The 21,040-nt window shown below is 41.9% G+C and overlaps 1 protein-coding gene across 2 annotated transcripts in view; it reads right to left on the bottom strand.

Annotated features, from left to right (window-relative positions):
* Window positions 1-15,989, bottom strand: part of LOC134344112 (transmembrane anterior posterior transformation protein 1-like) — a 103,257-nt gene extending 87,268 nt beyond the window's left edge. Inside the window, exon 1 of one of the 2 annotated variants that reach the window (XM_063043396.1) lies at window positions 15,740-15,989. In XM_063043396.1, coding sequence (XP_062899466.1) covers window positions 15,740-15,884 — 145 coding nt within the window. In that variant the 5' untranslated portion in view covers window positions 15,885-15,989. The remainder of the gene's footprint in view (window positions 1-15,739) is intronic. The other variant, XM_063043397.1, reaches the window with a different exon arrangement.
* Window positions 15,990-21,040: the final 5,051 nt, after the last annotated feature.

Below are 21,040 nucleotides of genomic sequence, written 5' to 3'. Positions count from 1 at the left end.
CCTAATATGGGAAAAGGACTCTGACCACTTACCCTATTAAATGCCCTTCATAATCTTATAAACCTCTGAAAGGTCACCCTCAGCCTCCTAAATGTCAATGAGAACAAACACAACCACAACCATTTCAGGCAACACTAGAGATCGCAGATGCTGGAATCGGGAGCAAAAAAAACCACAAGATGCTGGAGGAAATCAGCAGCTCGAGCAGCATCGGTAGAGAGAAACAGACAGTCAACTTTTCAGGTCAAAACCTTTCAAATCCAAATGAAGAGTCTTGACTTGAAGCATCAACTGTCCATTTCCCTCCACAGATGCTGTCTCTTACATTTAATTTTTAGAAATACTCTGGTTAATTTATTCTATTCTCTTGCTAATGTTACCACATCCTTCCCATACCGTGGTGACTAAGACAGTATGATAACCCAGTGTGGCCTAACCAAAATTAAATACAATTATAATATGATCAATAAGAATTTCTAGACCACAACCTCCAATTATAGAAGCAAACAAGATGTATTTAGAGAAATATCCAAAATGTTTTGAATAGTCGCAAACACGAGGAAATCTGTAGATGCTGGAAATTCAAGCAAATTATAGATACGCTTCAGTGATCTGCGGAATGTTATGTGTGTTGCCAGTGATTTAAAATGCAAATGTACATTTATTCCAAGAACAGTTATGGATAACTGAACCATGATACACTAGTCAGATTTGAGATTTTCAGCATAAACTATGTATTTGTGAAAAATCTTAAAAATTGTATTCACTGATTCAGCTCTCCTCTAAAGATTTGCTGTAAAACATTTTGAAGACCTTGCAAACACGAGGAAATCTGCAGATGCTGGGATTTCAAGCAACACACATGGTGAACACAGCAGGCCAGGCAGCATCTAAAGGAAGAGGTACAGTCGACGTTTCGGGCAGAGACCCTTCGTCAGGACTAACTGAAAGAAAAGATAGTAAGAGATTTGAAAGTGGGAGGGGGAGAGGGAGATCCGAAATGATAGGAGAAGACAGGAGGGGGAGGGATGGAGCTAAGAGCTGGAAAGTTGATTGGCAAAAGGGATATGAGGCTGGAGAACGGAGAGGATCATGGGACCGGAGGCCTAGGGAGAAAGGAAGGGGGAGGGGGGAAGCCCAGAGGATGGGCAAGGAGTACAGTGAGAGGGACAGAGGGAGAAAAAAGAGAGGGGGAAAAAAAATTAATAATAAATAAATAAATAAATAACGGATGGGGTACGAAGGGGAGGTGGTGCATTAACGGAAGTTAGAGAAGTCAAAGTTCATGCCACCAGATTGGAGGCTACCCAGACAGAATATAAGGTGTTGTTCCTCCAACCTGAGTGTGGCTTCATCTTGACAATAGAGGAGGCCGTGGATAAACATATCAGAATGGGAATGGGATGTGGAATTAAAATGTGTGGCCACTGGGAGATCCTGCTCTCTCTGGCGGACAGAGTGTAGGTGTTCAGTGAAACGGTCTCCCACCCTGCATTGGGTCTCGCCAATACGTAGAAGGCCACATCGGGAGCACCAGGCGCAGTATATCACTTCAGCCGACTCACAGGTGAAGTGTCGCCTCACCTGGAAAGACTGTCTGGGGCCCTGAATGGTGGTAAGGGAGGAAGTGTAAGGGCATGTGTAGCACTTGTTCCGCTTACAAGGATAAGTGCCGGGAGGGAGATCGGTGGGAAGGGATGGGGGGGAAAGAATGGACAAGGGAGTCGCATAGAGAGCGATCCCTGCTGAAAGCAGGGGGGGTGGGGAGGGAAAGATGTGCTTAGAGGTGGGATCCCATTGGAGGTGGCAGAAGTTACGGAGACCTTGCAACTTGGTTCATGAAGCCCAAGGAGGAAGTTTTTACCTAACATGGTAAAGTGACATTTCTTAGCAAGTTCCCTGACACTTAAAAGAAAAACATGTGGATTGAATTTTGAATTTCTATACATTTAAACATATTTCAAAATACTATTTTTAAAGTTCAGCTTTTATCATAATTGTCTGGTCTAATCTCTATCCTGGACTTTGTATAATGTTTAAAATATTAGCTAAAGATTTTGTTATTTTTCCTTCTAGATTTGCTGCTTGGGAGAACTCCTGAATGCATTTGGCTGCACACCCAGCTTGTTGAAATCAAGGATACAGGATGGCACTGATTGGTTCATCCTAGAGGTGATCGACAGTAACTAGTGTCAAAGACAGAAACTGCACATCAAAATTCACTTGTTCATTTTGGACAGTTTTCTTCAGGGTCAGGACAAGTGCTGTCACTTGCCATGGAATGCAAAATTAACAACTTTTCAGAGCTCACATTATTTGATGATGCAAACAGTATGCTTTGTGGAAAAACAAATGGGGTAGGGAGAAGTAAAAGAGTTTGTGGTAAAGAAAAATAGGTTCAGAAATCTTCACACTACATTTAGTAGTTCAGAAACATTACTCTATAAATAAAGGACTAAATTAGCAGCAACTTGGTCAAGATTGGATTCATCACACAAAGCCAGAGTACATTTGCTCAAAATAAATGATGTCTAACTAACCTGACAGATTTTTTTGGATGAAGTAATAGTTCCCTCATTAACTGTGTCTCTGTAATTGATGCGGTACATATGAATTTCCTAAAGATATTTGATAAGGTGCTACATAATAGGATAGTCATCAAGATAAAAGGCTGTGGAACAAAAGGAATTGTAGCAGCAAGGATAGAAAACAAATCAAGTAACAGGAAAGAAAGAGTAGTAGAAGAAGTTTGATTTTTCTGACCTGTTGCAATGTGTAATTTAGTTCCCAAGGTTACTGGATCATTATTACTTTCTTGATATATATTAATGACCTGACTGTGATATAAAGAGCACAAATCAAGATTCAAATTTCAAGATTGTTTAATGCCATTACCAGAACACAAGTGTAAAGAAGAATGAAATAATCGCTACTCTGGATCCAATGCAGGATAAAAAAAAATTAAGAGAAAGAACACAATAATAAAAAAAACACAATAAATATAAATGAATAAGATACTTTCTAACCATATGTTGATTGTATGACCATAAGGCTATACTAAGCACAGGGATGTTTGTGCATAAGGTGACTGACTGGAAATTATAAAGTAATGGTGGTGAGGTGTGTGGAGGGGTGGGTCAGTGGGTGAGGGTGTTGATCAGCCTTACTGATTGGGGGGGGAATTAGTTGTTGTTGAATCTGGTGGCCCTGGTGTGGAATTTATGGAGCCTCCTCTGATGAGCGTGGGACAAACTGTTCATGAGCAGGGTAGGTGGGATCCTTCATGAGGTTACTAGCTCTTTTCGGGCACCTTTCTGTATATACAGTATGTCCTTAGTGGCTGGTCTGCTGATGATACAAAATTTTGGAGGGGCAGTAACTTGTGAAGAAAATTGTAACAGATCAAAAAATTCAGATGAGCTGGTGAAATTTAAAGATGAGAGGTTAAGTGTTACAGTTTGGTAGGAAGAACACGAGGAGTGAATTCAAACTAGAGGGCATACATCCAACAGGGTTACAAGAACAGAGAGATGAAAATATATGTATAATGTGTTAAAAGTAGTTTGGGTTGGTGGAGGCAGTTGTAAACATAATATAAAATCCTGGGCTTTATAAACAAGTGTTGAATACCTGGTTCAATCAAGGTGGTGTAGGTTTAGGAAAGATGTGAAGCACATTGAGAGTACTGAAGACATTTACTAAAATGCTTCAAGGGACTTCAGTCACATGAATTGACTGCAGAAACTGGTTTGTTGTTGTTAGAAAAGAGGGGTTGTTACAAGGAGATTTGATAGAAGTAATTAAAATTCAGGAAAAGATAAATACAGATTAGAGAAAAACTGTTTCCAATGACATATGATTCATGAACTAAGGCAGTGGTCCCCAACCACTGGGCCGCAAAGCAAGTGCTACCGGGCCGCGAGAAAACGATATGAGTCAGCTGCACCTTTCTTCATTCCCTGTCATGCAATGTTGAACTTGAACATAGGGTTGCCAACTGTCCCGTATTTGCCGAGACATCCCGTATATTAGGCTAATTTGATTTGTCCCATACGGGACCACCCTTGTCCCTTATTTCCCCCGCTGAGGTAGAGCGTTCCTATGAAACCTTTCGTGCCGAAATGGCATAAAGCGAAGAAGCAATTACCATTAATTTAAATGCGAAAATTTTTTGAGCGTTCTCAGACCCAAAAATAACCGACCAAATCATACCAAATAACACATAAAACCTAAAATAACACTAACATAGGGGTCGTCAACCCGTCGATCTTTGAGATTTTCCCAGTAGACCCCGAAGAAAAATCAAAAATAAATACACAAATACTGTTGTAATGTGAGCATTATAAAAGTAAGTAATACTAATTAGGATAATGGTAATATAGCAATATTTTTACTAAAAAGCTGTTTGTAAAGAGAGATTGTTTCCGGGTTGCGGGGGTTTAGTTCAGTTCTTTCTGCCCAGTGCGCATGTGTGTAGTTCCCCCGCCATGCACCGCGTTTTCGGCGTAGCCTATGCTGCATCAAAGTGACCAATTAGATTAGGTAACAGTACAGATTGTCGCAAACATCAATATACGGCAGTGTCCCCAACCTCCGGGCCGCAAAGCACGCAGGGGTGCAGCGGTAGTCGGGATGCACACAGCACATCTTTAAGAAAAAAAGCTGAAATAAACAAGCTAATTAATGAGGTGAATGTCGGCTCAGATCAGAGGCAATGCAATCGGCACTCGCTCGTGATATCCTGATAGCATGGCGGAGGCTCCACAAAAGAAGGCGAAAACATACAAATTCCATCCAGAATGGGAAGAGGAATTTCTATCTACCTTGGTGAAAGACAAGTGTGCATGTATGTATGTATGTTGTGCCACCATACACAAGCACTGACTAAAACAGGGAATCTGGAGTGGCACTGCAACACCAACCACCAGGAATTTAAAGACACCTACCCCCCCCGCCCCCCCCCCCCAAAGAGCACAATTCGTGCCTGGAAAGTTCAGCTGAAATCGGGGATGAAGGCCCAGCAATCGTTTTTCACAAAACATGCTGCTCAAAATAAGGCTGCTATTGAAACATCATTTCGTGTAAGTCACCTTTGGGCTCAACACAAGAAGCCTTCTACAAATGGCGATTTATTCAAGGAAGCAATGGTCATTACCGCAGAGACTGTTTTTAATGACTTTAAAAACAAAAACGGCATGTCAACCGCAATACGTAATAGAAACATAGAAAATAGGTGCAGGAGTAGGCCATTCGGCCCTTAAAGCCTGCACCGCCATTCAGTATGATCATGGCTGATCATCCAACTCAGAACCCTGTACCAGCCTTCCCTCCATATCCCCTGATCCCTTTAGCCACAAGGGCCATATCTAACTCCCTCTTAAATAAAGCCAATGAACTGGCCTCAACTGTTTCCTGTGGCAGAGAATTCCACAGATTCACCACTCTCTGTGTGAAGAAGTTTTTCCTAATCTCGGTCCTAAAAGGCTTCCCCTTTATCCTCAAACTGTGACCCCTCGTTCTGAACTTCCCCAACATCGGGAACAATCTTCCTGCATCTAGCCTGTCCAATCCCTTTAGGATTTTATACATTTCAATAAGATCCCCCCTCAATCTTCTAAATTCCAATGAGTATAAGCCTAGTCGATCCAGTCTTCCCTCATATGAAAGCCCTGCCATCCCAGGAATCAATCTGGTGAACCTTCTCTGTACTCCTTCTATGGCAAGAATGTCTTTCCTCAGATTAGGGGACCAAAACTGCACACAATACTCCAGGTGTGGTCTCACCAAGGCCTTGTACAACTGCAGTAGTACCTCCCTGCTCCTGTACTCGAATCCTCTTGCTATGAATGCCAGCATATCATTCGCCTTTTTCACCGCCTGCTGTACCTGCATGCCCACTTTCAATGACTGGTGTATAATGACACCCAGGTCTCGTTGCACCTCTCCTTTTCCTAATCGGCCACCATTCAGATAATAATCTGTTTTCCTGTTTTTGCCACCAAAGTGGACAACCTCACATTTATCCACATTAAATTGCATCTGCCATGAATTTGCCCACTCACCTGACCTATCCAAGTTACCCTCCATCCTCTTAGCATCCTCCTCACAACTAACACTGCCGCCCAGCTTCGTGTCATCCGCAAACTTGGAGATGCTGCATTTAATTCCCTCATCTACGTCATTAATATATATTGTAAACAACTGGGGTCCCAGCACTGAGCCTTGCGGTACCCCACTAGTCACTGCCTGCCATTCTGAAAAGGTCCCGTTTATTCCCACTCTTTGCTTCCTGTCAGCCAACCAATTCTCTATCCATATCAATCCCCAATACCGTGTGCTTTAAGTTTGCATACTAATCTCCTGTGTGGGACCTTGTCAAAAGCCTTTTGAAAATCCAAATATACCACATCCACTGGTTCTCCCCTATCCACTCCACTAGTTACATCCTCAAAAAATTCTATGTAATTCGTCAAACATGATTTTCCTTTCACAAATCCATGTAATATACTGCTTGGCCCTGCAACATTGACAAGGAGGGTAGAGTCACCGTCAGAGGACGTGAATATTTTTCCACTACAGTTCGATAAATCCCTGTATGTAATGTAAACAGCTCAGCTTGTTGTATTTATCAGAATGGCTTTCCAGGATTTTACAACAAAGGAGGACTTCCTCACTCTTTTGCAATTAAAGGAAAGAACGAGAGGTGAGGATATTTACAATGAGTTTAAAAAAATATGTCCGTGAAAATGACATCCCCATTCATAAACTGGTGGTAATTACTACTGATGGGGCCGAGCAATGCGCAGTGTGTTTTATAGCACTAAAAGTCAGTGCCTACTTCAGGTCAACTTATCTATGTGAAATTGCATTTTCACAGATGAAAATTATTAAATCTAAGTACAGGAGCTGACTTACTGACAGACACCTCACTAGGGTTGCCAACTTTCTCACTCCCAAATAAGGGACAAAAGTAGCAGTCAAATCCCAGGACATTTGTGTTTACCCCGAGAAAGACTACCATGACCATGAAGCCTTGCGCGGGCACCTGTGTGCGCATGCGCGTACGTGTTGATCTTTCTTTACCCGACGAATCGGTTTTGGCTTAATCTTCATTATTTCTACTTTATATAAGCTGTGTATTTATCATATCATTCCTGCTTTTATGATATGTTAGTGTTATTTTAGGTTTTATGTGCTATTTGGTATGATTTGGTAGGATTTTTTTGGGTCTGGGAACGCTCAAAATTTTTTTCCACATAAATTAATGGTAATTGCTTCTTCGGCGTAAAGCATTTCGGCACGATAGGTTTCATAGGAACGCTCTACCTTAGTGGGGGAATACTGGACAGTTGGCAACCCTACACCTCACAGACTGTCTCAGACTGGCTGTCTGTAGTTATGAGCCAAATTTCAGGGAACTAGCAGAAAGTATTCAGCCCCAGTCATCATACTGAGTGCAACAGTCAATTTTTATTCATTTATTTTTCGTGTTGAAATAAAATTAAATAATGAATCTTAGAAATAAAGGTGTGAAGTATTGTAATATTCTTAAAGAAAGACAGCTATGGCCTGTTTGACATGCTAGTTACAGTGTTTTCTTGTTTGAATTAATTTGAAAGTTTGACAAAAGTATTTTGTGTAATTCAAATACAATTTGCCCAAATAAAAGGCCTCAAATTGGAAGTACAATCTGAGCTGTTTTTTTCTCTAAACGATTTAGTAGGTAGATCTTGCCTTTCACTGAGGTCGAGGTAGGGGATCTTGGGCTTAAAAAGGTTGGTGACCACTACTCTAACATATAGTAAAAGCAGGAATGATATAATAAATACTCAGTGTATATAAAGTAGAAATAATGTATGTACAGTGTGGTCGGGAAGATTAAGCCAAAACCGATATGCCGAAAAAAAAAATTCGGCACGTACGCGCACGCGCACGTCACGCATGTGCACACAGGTGTCCGTGCAAGGCTTCATGGTCATGATAGTCTTCCTCGGGGTAAACACAAGAGTCCCGTCAACACACACAAAAAGTGCTGGTGAACGCAGCAGGCCAGGCAGCATCTATAGGAAGAGGTACAGTCAATGTTTTGGGCCGGGACCCTTCATCAGGATTTGACCGCTACCTTTGTCCCTTATTTGAGAGTGAGAAAGTTGGCAACCCTAACTGTAAAAGACATGTTGAGGTGAGTTTAACCCTATTTGAACACCTCCCAACGCCCGCCCACCCCCCAAGTCCACTAGAATATTGTCAATATTAAACCGGTCCGTGGTGCAAAAAAAGTTGGTACACAGAATGAAGCAATTAGCAAAAGAACCAAAAGCAACGTGAAGACAACATTTTTGTCAATTTTATGTGTGTATATGTTAAGTGGCCAGGGTCTGGAATACACTGCTGGGAGAAGAGGCGGAGCCGAGTGATGATGGCAATAAACAGCAACTCCTTTGCTTGCATCTTCGGAAACAGCTTTATTTCTATCTTTGATATCTTTTTTTTTCCCTTTTAGGGTTCTTTTGAAGACCTTGACCTGGAGTTACACCATGACTTCGGTTCTTTGCGGGAATGCTCTTAGGGCCTCACAACTGGCCGCTTTTCGATATGCCAAGGACGCAGCCTATTAGATTTTCGTGGCTCTGGAGTTGGGCTGATTCAAGGCTGGTGCCGCCGCCACCTGATGAGTCGCGGGAGAACAAGAAAGATAGTGAGCTTGCTGTAGGCTGTGTACCCAGAGGCACAGAGCTCAGAAAAAGCAACGCAACAGACTTTTAACAGCATAAATCAGCGAGTTGTTTTGTTATGTTTCCCCTCTCGCTGTGAAACACGGACACCTTTTTTTCCCCTTATTACGGAGAGAGAGCCTATGGTATGTTGAATTACCGGGCGAATGAGTAGTCTTTGGGGTACTGCAAGTCTGTGTCTTTATTGATGCTTTCCTGCACGTTTGAGTGCTCGGTGGGGGGCACCGATACTTTTTGCTGGTGGGGGAGGGGGGTCATTGCCTTGTTGCTGTTTGTGCATGGGAGGGGGGAGCTCTGGGGGGCTTTACGGTTCTAACGTTTAACTGTTATTCATTCTTTGGGGCACTCATCTGTTTTTGTGGATGTTTGCAAAGAAAAAGAATTTCAGAATGTATATTGTATACATTTTTCTGACATTAAATGTACCTACTGAAACATACTGAGTAGTAGTGGAAGGTGTGTTCAGCTGTGGTGTTCAAAAGGGAGCTGAACAAGTACTGAAGGGAAGAAGTTTGCAGGAATATAGCAGAGGGCGAAATGGTATTGTTTTTACATATAGTTTAATGGTATCCTTCCATGCTTTCAATATTCTGTGATGCATCCTCATGTCAAATAACAGCCCAAGCAGTTTACAACGGACTTTGATAGAAGCTCAAGAATTCTCCAATTACACTTGTGATAAGTTCAACTTCATGTCAGATCAGAAGTTTCCGCATTTTCTGTTTTTATTTTGGATTTCCAGCACCTGCATTTTTTCTGACTTCCACACTTTTGAGGATGTGATGGCAAAATACCAGAGCCAAGAAAAATAACAAAGTCATCAAGGACATCAAATTAATGACGATTGTATTAGTGAAATCAGTCTGAAGAGCTTACTGGCGCACAAGAGTAAAAGTGGAGGGCCGGTACCTCAAAGTGAAGAGTACAACAAAATGGCATACCTGTCCCATTACATTGTTATATTGGAAATCTTAGCTGTTCCACCAAAGCGTAAGAACCCTTCCATGTGTATAATGAATGGAATAAAGAGGGAATAATAATGAAGGAAATATCCTCTAAAAATGGAAAGGGAATTTCACATCATACTAAACATTACAGTGAATGGACTACAGGCAGTACCTTCAAGGCCTTTCAAAGTCCCACCCTATGTCCCTGTTGTGAGAGATGGAAACAGGTAGGGCCAGCTAACAGGGCTCTGGTGAAGCTGTATAGGTAAATCCCCCGTACAGTGGATACAATGGCCTACAGAAACGTTGATGAACTCCAACTATACAACTGACTTTGGACGATGCAGAAGGGAAGTCAATGGCCTATGCTCCACTGGGAGCTAAGAATCAATGACACGTAGCTCCAAGGAATAAATGTCCGGGACTTACTTGAAGATTGGGTCTGGTAAAGAGCCCTGTTTCCAATGCAATATGGTACATTCAGCACAACAATGTCAACTCTGAGAGACACGTGTTTTAAGTTCAGAAAACAAAAGCACATAGGCTCTAAGCAAGAAACAGCTTATCAAAGTAGTGGCAGTCCTTATCGCAATGGAATGGAAAAATATTACATAAGAACACCAACAAAAGGGCGTGCATAATATTGAGGAACACACTTTAAATAATATGTCATTAGAGGTATTTAAAAAACTATGATTTCCAAATTAAAGATTAATCAAGATATTGATACGAACCGAGACACAGTCACAGTCAATTCTGAAGTTGTCTTTTAATTAGCTTGTTTACAATTTTCATCATTTCTTTAAGATCGTTAAGACCAGGTTTTGCACACAAAGCTTTGTGTACTACACAACGAAAGCCCATCACTGGATGTCCAACAGATTTTACAAACATTGACAAAACCTGCCTCTTCTATCAATCATGCTGGGTGCACCATCAGTTGTCACAGAAATTACTTTTAAAACGTTAACTTATGGAGCAGACAGTACTTTTACAACTGCCTTGCACATTTCAACCTGTGCTGTGTTCAGATAACATTATCAAGTTAACCAGTTCTTCACATATTTCATCACTCCCACAAAATTGAGCAATAATAGATAGCCTAGCTGATGATGTAATACATTCCTCTCATTAAGGCAAATGGAAAGAAATTTACATGAACGAATATTTTGTTAGTTCTGCTATGGTTTGTTTCCATTATTAACATTCTGTCTTTTACTGTGTTACTGCTCATGGGCAAATCCTTAATGCCAAAAAAAGAGGAGCACAGTCTGGCCATGACCGTTTAACACATAGTGGATTCTGATTAATTGGGACACACCGGGACCAGTACAAGAAAGCAGCTGCCCAAATTAGTTGAAGTTTCATTAAATAGTTAAAAACAAAAAAGACAAACTACCATCTGAGTAACAAATTATGTATTTAACTGAAACACAGAACAAGTTAGAACACTAACAATACTACTACAGTACTATAAAACTGTAGTTCCCAAAAATTATCAATGGAGGAATTTATCCAATGTACCTGCTGTGTTGTTTTGATAGACTGTAAATGAACAAAATCAGTGCAAACACCTAGCGCAGTTAATAGTCTGCCTTTACACAAATGCATCCTCCAAATCTTTATTTTCGTTGTTACACTCAAGATGATTGTCGATAACTTCAAATTACTTAGATTCTAACTTGCTGAAGCAGTGAAATTGTTCAATTTTCACAACTGGTTGTTTCTGGCATCTCCAAGCTTGAGTGCTTCAAACCACAGTAAGCAAAACAGTTCTGAATTGTCTTACTGCTGATTTCTCACCTACTCTCAGTGACAAACGTCACTGTTTTTGAACACAATGCAGACACACAACTGACACTATTTAAAAACCTCTACACACAGAGTAGTGTTTAATGGCTACACAAGTGCATACAATTGACACCAGTTAGAAGCTTTGGCAACAGTCTCTTGTCTCAATTAAGCAGTACAGCGTTCCAAATAAGCAAATGGAATCCCAGCTATTTTCTTGATTAGTTTTTGTTCTTTAAGAGTTGTCCCAAATAAGCGGCTGCCTTGATTAAGTGATGGTCTAATTAACTAGAATCCATTGTACTGCCCATCACTGAGTGGATTTCCATGCTGATCAGTAATCTATGAAACCTCAAAGCTAGCAGCAATTAAGTTGGAACTATCTGAAATAAACATCAAACTATTTGACTGCATTTTTTTGTTGATGATTTTTCAAAAAAATATGCTTTTTGTTCTTGCTCACTTTTATTGCACAACCATCCTTATGACCAATAGAGTTCTTCTCCATGATCCTGACTGTAGTTTACATACCACCAGTGGCCAGTTATAATCAAGCGCTTGAGATTCTGCATGATGCTGTCACTGAACAACAGTCCTTCCCAGCGCATCACAGTCGGGGATTTCAATCAGGCTTGCTTGAAGAAATCCCTGCTCAATTACCATCGGCCTATAACCTGCAGCACTAGAGGATATAACACACTAGACTATTGCCATATTAAGATAAGGAATGCCTGCTATTCCATACCCAGACTATATTTCAGGAAATTTAACCATTTTGCTATCCTTCTCCTACCTACATACAGGCAGAGATTAAAGAGCAAAGCTCCAGAGATTAGGACAACAAAGAGGTGATCAATGGAGGCCTAGGAGTGGTTACAGGATTCTGTCGAATCAAGGACTGTGCCGTGTTCAAGGACTCATCTGTGTATCTGAATACACCACAGTTGTCACGGACTTTATAAAAAACAGTTGTAGGTGACTGTGTCCCCACAAAATTATTCAGAGTCTTCCGCTACCAGAGGCCCTGGATGAGCCATAAAATCCACAATCTCTTGCATGCCAGATTAGACGCATTCAAGTCTGGCGACCAAGAAAGTCACAAGAGGGCCATGATTATCTCCAAAAAAACATCGCATGGGCTAAGTGTTTATTCCAGACTAAACTTGAATCAATGAAGGATGCTTGACAACTGTGACAGGGGTTGAATGCTATCACTTCTTACAAAGTGAAGTAACATAGGTGCCAACAGGGCTTCATTTCCAGATGAGCTCAATGCTTTCTATGCTCACTTTGAGCATCAAAACATGGAGGAAGCATCACGAACACCAACAGTCCCTGATGCCCCTGTGATTTCCATCACAGAGGCTGACATGAGTATCTTTCAGGAGGGTGAACTTAAGCAAAGCATCTGGTCCAGATGGGATACCTGGCCAAGTACAAAAGACTTGTGCTGATCGACCGACTGCAGTGGTTACTGAGACCTTTAATCTCTCACTTCAACAGTCTGAAGTACCCACCTGCTTCACAGTGCCTAAGAATAACATAATAACCTGCCTCAATACATTTACAGTGATGAAGTGTTTTGAGAGGTTGATGATGAAACACATCAACTCCTACCACAGGAGTGACTTGGATCTGCTCCAATTTGTCTACCAATGCAACAGATCCACAGCAGATGCCATTTCATTGGCTCTTCACTCAACACTGGACAGCAAAGATGCAAACATCATGATGCTCTTTATTGACTACTGCTTAGCTTTCAACACCATAATCCCCTCAAAAATAATCAATAAGCTTCAAGACCTTGGCCTCAATACCTCCTTGTGCAATTGGATCCCTGATTTCCTCATATGCAGACCCCAATCAGTTCAGATTGGCAACAACATCTCCTCCACAATCTCCATTAGCACAGGTGCAGCACAAGGCTGTGTGCTTAAACCACTGCTCTACTCGCTTTACATTTATGACTTTGTAGCTAAGCACAACTCCAATGCTATATCTAAGCTTGCTGAAGAATGCACTGTTGTAGCCAAACCAAAGGTGGTGACGAATTAGCGTGTCAGGGGAGACTGAAAATCTGGCTGTGTGGTCCCACAACAACAACCTCTTACTCAATGTCAGCAAGACAAGGAGCTCATTATTGATATCAGGAGGAGGAATCCAGAGGTTCCTGAGCTAATCCTCTTCAAGTGGCCAGAAGTGGAAAGGGTTAGCAACTTTAAGTTCCTCCGTGGGTCCAGCATGCAAGTGCAATTATGAAGAAATCATAGCAGATCCTCTACTTCCTTAGATGTTTGTGAAAACTCAGCATAGCATTTAAAACTTTGGGCTGTGTTGTGGAGTGTATATTGACTGGCTGTATCACCGCCTGGTACAGAAACACTAATGCCCTTAAATGAAAATCCTGCAAAAAGTAGTGGATATGGCCCAGTCCATCACGTATGAAGTCATCCCCATCACTGAGCACATCTACATGGAGCATTGTTGCTATAAAGCAAAGTCTATCATCAGGGACCCCTACCACCCAGGTCATGCTCTCTTCACATTGATGCCATCAGGAAAGTGATACAGGAGCCTTGGCACTCACACCAGCTTCAGGGATAGTTATTACCCTCAACCACGAGGCGCTTGAACCAAAGGCCATAACTTCACTTCATCATTGAAATGTTCCCACAACCTATGGAACTCACTTTGAAGGACTCTTCATCTCAAGTTTTTACACCTAACAAATTCCACCCCATCTACCTTTTGCACTCAGGAGGTGCCAATCAATACTAGGGAAGTTGAAGTCACCCATGACAACAACCCATTTAACCCCTTTACTTTTGCGCCTTTCCAAAATCTGCCTCCTGATCTGTTCCCCTCTGCTGCTAGTGTGTGAGTGTGTGTGTGTGTGTGTGTGTGTGTGTGTGTGTGTGTGTGTGTGTGTGTGTGTGTGTGTGTGTAGGGAAGTGCAGGTCTATATATACTCCCAATAGCATGATTGCTCTCTGACTTACACCCACACAAAATCCCCTCAAAATGTCCTTTTTTCAGCTGTGACACCATCCCTGATTTGCAATGCCATTCCCTCACCTCTTTAACTCCCTCCCTGTCCCTTCTGAAACATCTAAACCCTGGAACATTCAGCAGCCAGTCCTGTCCTTGTGATAACCAAGTCTCTGTAAAGGCCACAGTATTACAGTTCCATGTATGGACCATGCTCTAAGATGATCATCCTTGTCCCTAATTCTTCTTGCATTAAAATAGACACACCTCAACCCATCCTCATTTGAAAATATATTACTGTTTCTTCATTGTTATTGAGCCTAAATTCCAGAACTCCCTATCTAACAATATCAGAAGACTTCATCAGAAGGCTGCAATGGTGTATTGACAAAAACTATCAACCCTGGCATCAATACCTATGTATTCCCCACTCCCTTTCCAAGAGGGAAAACACTTTTTTCCATTCAAAGGTGTAACAACTAATGGTATAATTATTTATCATTTAACATTCCCATTAAAAGAATAGAACTCAGTTTTATAACAGACTTGACAACAAAACCCATAATACATCCAAGTGATTACCCACAGAAATAGACAAGCAATGCAGCTAGAAAATCCAAATGTTCCGGATAAATTTAACAGCTCATGGAGTAATCTCTAAAGTGCTTCCCACCCACCCGGCAGAAAGTGACGACCTATTCAACATTTCCAGCACTTAGCTATTATATCAGATTTCTAGCATCTGCGTTTTTTGTTTAAAAATCAAGCAAAATGTCAACCTTTGAAGAAAAAAATTAAAGCAGATCATAAGTTCTGAAGGTGATTAAATATTTAAGTGACATTGCAAATAAAAACCTGCATTACTGTTTCTATACTGGAATCGTCCTTTCTCCACTCCCCGCCCATTAATTAAGATGACAAATTACCCGCATGCAAGTGGCACAGTGCTACCAGCCTACTGCTCATACTAGGGACTTGTGCATTCACTGAGTCCCGCTCTCGTCAAAGGAGAAAGCTTTGCCTTTACCCAATCCATGTTCATTTGGGATCGCCTGACAGACAGACGTTGACAGCTGTCACCGCCGGGCTGCCTCGAGCGGCCTCCTACCGGGCCGTCGGTGCAGGGTATGGCTCGAGGACACCTCGCGGGTTTCTGAACGGCAACGGCCGAGCGGAACGATGGAGCGAGCAGCCCTACCACCACCAAGGCCCGCACACTCGCCGTCTGTCCGACCGACCAGCCAGCCACTCCACCAAGCAGAACCACATTCGGCTCACCTGACAGATTCCGTTTCTTCGCTGCGTGCTTGCTTGGTTCGTCTTTTGCTTCATAAAAACCTAACGTCTCCGTCCGGTGAATACCTCGGTCAGAGCTCCGTTCCTCGCTCTCGTTCTTATCCCCGCTCTCCGGCACCGCCGCCATCTTCTCACGGGATGAGGAGGGGAGAACACACACACATCACCAGAAAAAAAAACACGCAGTCACGTGACCCGCTGGGCTCGCGAAAGGACGCTCATGATCGGGTAGCTCCACCTACTGCGTGTGCAAATGCCCCAGGTAAGGAGCTTGCAGTGCAGTCGAGCGGTAGGTAGAATGGGGTGTCTCCAACTGTGTGGCAGTTCCCCGTCGAAAAGGGGTCCGGTTAAACCCTGAAAATAAAATCTGTAGATCATAGGAATCTGAAATAAAATATATTGGGACAGCTCAGCAGATAAGGTAGGAATTGTGGGAAAAGAAACATCTAACGTTTCAGGTTAATGACCGTTCATTAAAAAGGTCTCGGCGTTAGGGGACCGTGAGGTAAAATCTTTTATCAGAGCCTTATTGGTCTGATAAAAGATTTTTTAAAAACATGAACTGTTAATTCTGTTTCTTTCCACAAAAACCATCTGTTTTACTGTATATTTCTAACACATACTGTTTTATTACGTTAACAGTTGCACTTCCTTCCAATAACATTTTATCGTAATTTCCTCGAATCTACAATTTAGCATAAATATACCATTTTGAATGTTGCTTGCTGAGTTTCATTTCTAATATACCCAAATGGAGATGGGGTTCAATTCTTGTTTGCTCTCCAGATCCTTTTCACTTTACCCAGACTGTACCCCTCTTTCCAAGACTCTCAAATCTTGAGTGATCATTCATCAGCAAAGGCATAACCTTCGTCCAGCAAGTTCACTCACCAAGTTCATGTGGGCAGACATCTTTCCATCTCATTGGAAAACTTCTATCTTCAGAATCATCAGTATGTCTTATATAATGTTTCTAATACATTGATGATGAATGGGACATGAAATCAAATATGAGGATCAGGTTTAATATCACTAGTATATGTCATGAAATCTGTTGTCTTGTGGCAACAGTGTGTTGTAATAAGTATAAATAAAAAACTATAAATTACAATAACATATATATTAAATTTAAAAAGTAGTTCAAAAAGGGAGCAAAAAAAATTAGTGAGGTAGTGTACATGGGTTTATTGTCTGTTCAAAAATCTGATGGTGGAGTGGAAGAAGCTGTTCCTAAAACATCGAGTGTCTGTCTTCAGGCTCCTGTGCCTCCGTCTGCATGGCAGCAATGAGAGGAGGGCATGTCCTGGGTGACAGGGGTCCTGAATGAGGAAAATTGCCTTTTTGACATGTCATATCATATTTTGAAGATGTCCTTGATGCTGGGGAGGCTGGTGCGAGTACCCTAAGTATGCAGCTTCCTGCAGCTTTTTCCAATCCTACGCAGTGGCCCCTCCATACAATACTGGTGATGCAACCAGTTTACCATAGTACATCTGTAGAAATTTGTGAGAGTCTTTGGTGACATTCCATGTCTCCTCACACTACTAAAAGAGTACAACTGCTATCATGTCACCTTAGTAATGCATCAATATGTCGGTCACAGGATAGATCTTTAGATATGTCAACACCCAAGAAATTGAAATTGCTAACCCTTTCCACTGCTGATCCCTTGAGAAGACTGGTGTGTGTTCCTTTGACTTCTACTTGCTGAAGTCCACAATCAATTCCTTGGTCTTACTGACGTTGAGTGCAAAGTTGTTGTTGTGTCACCACTCAACCAGCTGATCTATCTCACTCTTGAATGTCTCCTCCTTACCATCTGAAATTCTGTCAACAACAATCATATCATTGGCAAGTTTATAGATGGCTTTTGAGCTGTGCCTAGCGATAAAGTCATAGGTATAGAAAGTATAGAGCAGCAGGCTAAGCGCACATCCTTGATGGGCCAGTGTTGATGGCCAATAAAAAGGAGATGTTATGTCCAATCTGCATAGACTGTGGTCTTCCAATGAGCATTTCAAGGATACAGTTGTAGATGAAGGTACAGAGGCACAGGTTTTGGAGCTTGTTGAATAGTACTGAGGGTATAATGGTGTTGAATGCTGAGCTGTAATCAATAAACAGTAGCCTGAAGTAGGTATTGCTATAGTCCAGGTGATCCAAGGCCAAGTGAAGAGCCAGTGAGATTGCATCTGCTGTAGACCTATTGTGGCAATAGGCAAATTGCAATGGGTCCAGGTATTTGCTTAAGCAGATGTTGATACTGGCCATGACCACGCTCTGAAAGCTCTACATCTCGCTAGCTGTGAGTGCAACTGGATGATAATCATTGAGGCAGTTCACTCTGCTCTTTTTGGACCCTTTTGAAGCAGGTCCACCAACTGAAAGCAGCCCTGCAAGTGCTTCTCTGCCTCCCTTGACCATATCTTCTTGATTCTCACCGCTGGTGCTGTGATGTTTAGTCTCTGCCTGTATGCCAGAAGTGGAAATACAGATAGGCGATCAGACACACCGTACCTGAAGCAGGTACAGTGAGAGATTGAAGATGCCCTTGAACACTGTTGCCGGTTGGTTGGCACAGGTTTTCAGAGCTTAATGGTTCACTTTCATGAAAGATGTTCTAACGTTGGCCTCCAAGACACAGATTACAGGGTCACCAGATGCTGCATGGATTCTCACAGATGTAGTTTTTTTCTCCATTTCAAAGCACACATAAGAGGCATTGAGCTCATCTAAGAGTAAAGCATCACAGCTATTCATGATGTTAGTTTTCACCTTGTAGGAAGTAATGGCATGCAAACTCTGCCAGAGCTGACATGCAACTGATTTTGTTTCTAGCTTCAATCAGAATTGTTTCTTTGCTCTTAAGATAGCCTTCCGAAGGTCATACCTGGGCTTCTTGTATAGTTCTGGATCACCAGTCTTGAATACCACAGATCTAACCCTCAGCATACTACGAATCTCCTGGTTCATCCACGGCTTTTGGTTTGGGTATGTCTGGTATGTTCCCGAAGGCACACTCATCCACACAGATCTTGATGAAGTCAATGACCACTGTGGCATATTCATTCAGATTCGAAGATAAATTCCTGAATGTGACAGCTATACAAGACCTTAATTAGACCCCACTTGGAGTACTGTGTTCTGTTTTAGTCACCTCATTACAGGAAGAATGTGGATACTATAGAGACAGTGCAGAAGAGATTTACAAGGATGTTGCCTGGATTGGAGAGCATGCTTTGTGAGAATAGGTTGAGTAAACTTGGCCTTTTCTCCTTGGAGCGACAGAGGATGAGTGGTGACCTGATAGAGATGTATAAGATGATGAAAGCATTGATCATGTGGATAGCCAGAGGCTTTTTCCAGGGCTGAAATGGCTAAAATGAGGGCGCATAGTTTTAAGGTGCTTGGAAGTAGGTACAAAGGGGATGTCAGAGGTAAGTTTTTCACGCAGAGAGTGGTAGGTATGTGGAATCCTCTGCAAGTGAAATTGATAGAGGTGGATACAATAGGGTCTTTTAAGAGACTCTTAGATGGGTACATGGAACTTAGAAAAATAGAGGACTGTGTTGTAGGGAAATTCTAGGAAATTCTAGAGTAGGTTACATGGTCGGCACAACATTGTCGGCCGAAGGGCCTGTATTGTGCCGTAGACTTTCTATGTCCTATTTTCTATATTGTCTAGTCCTCCAACTGAAAGCAGCCCTGCAAGTGCTCCTCTGCCTCCCTTGACCATACCTTCTTGATTCTCACCACTGGTGCTGTGATGTTTAGTCTCTACCTGTATGCCAGAAGTAGAAATACAGATAGGTGATCAGACTCTCTAAAGTGCAGGGGTGGGATGGCATGGTAAGTGTTTATGATGGTGGTACAACAGTGGTCAGATGTGTTGACTCTTAAGGTTTCACTGGTGATGTGTTGGTGGTAGTTGCTCAGAGACTTCTTCGAGCTCGCTTGGTTGAAATCCCCTGCAATGATAGCGAAGGCATCAGGGTCTGTTATTTTGTCACTACTAATCATAGTGCTCAGCTCCTCCAGTGTCTGTTTGATGTTGGCCTGTGCTAGAAAGTACACTGCTACGAGGATGACAGTGGAAAACTCCCTTGGCAGATAAAATGGACAACACTTGACTGCTAGATGTTCCAGATCGAGTGAGCAGGACTGAGGTAGAACTGTCGTGTCTCATCACCATGATGAGTTAATCATGAAGCATTTCCCACCTCCTCTAGCTTTAAAAGACTCAGCTGTTCTGTCTTTATGGAGAATGGTGAAGCCCTCAGCTAGCAGCACTGTGTCAGAAATAGTGGGAGTGAGCCATGTCTCCATGAAGGAAGTACAGAGCAGTCCCTGATGTCCCTCTGCTACTACAATCTTGCTGTGAGATCTTCAGATTTATTTTCCAGTGACTGTACAATCACCAGCAGGATATTAGGGAGTGGGTGTGTAAGGGCTTTGCATTTCAATCATACCCACAGACCAACCCGTGTACTTCACTTCCTCTTTCTTAAAGGGAAATTGCATTCGCGACCTGATTTTGCCGCTTGGGTACGATGATTTTGACGATTGACAGATTTTTTAAATGTCTTAAAATAATGTTGCTTACTGAAGTACCCATGGCTATTACTATGGATTTCAGCTGTAGTAGTCCTAAATGGGAATATTTGATGATCCCCATCAGAGCAGCATGCAAAAAGGCGCCACTTATTGGCACCATTTTAAGAGAACTTTAAGAGAATTCAATTAATTTGCTTTCTATTTCCACCCTTTCTTCAATATAATGTATTTTCAATTCTTCCTCAACTACTCTGTCAATATTTCTGAGTACATACATCAAGGCATTTTGGCCAAATGGCTTAATTCTGCTCCTATATCTTATATCTTATTTCCTCAATGATTACTGCAGCTACCTTGAAGTTACTACATTCCATCCTCTTTCTTGTAAAGTATATATTTGACTTTCCCAGTTTCTTTGACTCTGTTGCATTGGTTCTGGCAATCCCATTTTCTTTGCCAGTGCTTCCTATTTGTTTTCTCCCAGCTTATCATATGAGGAGCGTTTGAGGGTTCTGGGCATCTACTAACTGGAATTCCGAAGAATGAGGGGTGACCTCATTGAAACCTATGAAATATTGAAAGGCCTCTGTAGAATAGGTGTGGAGAGGATGTTTCCTATGGTGGGGGAGTCTAAGACCAGAGAATACAGCCTCAGAATAGATGGAGGTCCATTTAAAATGGAGATGAGATGGAATTGCTTTAGCCAGAGAGTGGTGAATCTGTAGAATT

Source organism: Mobula hypostoma, chromosome 3 (genome assembly GCF_963921235.1).
Source record: "Mobula hypostoma chromosome 3, sMobHyp1.1, whole genome shotgun sequence".
NCBI classification, from domain to species: Eukaryota; Metazoa; Chordata; class Chondrichthyes; order Myliobatiformes; family Myliobatidae; genus Mobula; species Mobula hypostoma.
The sequence above is the reverse complement of the archived record's forward strand: the minus strand, read 5'-3'. Positions and strand labels throughout refer to the sequence as shown.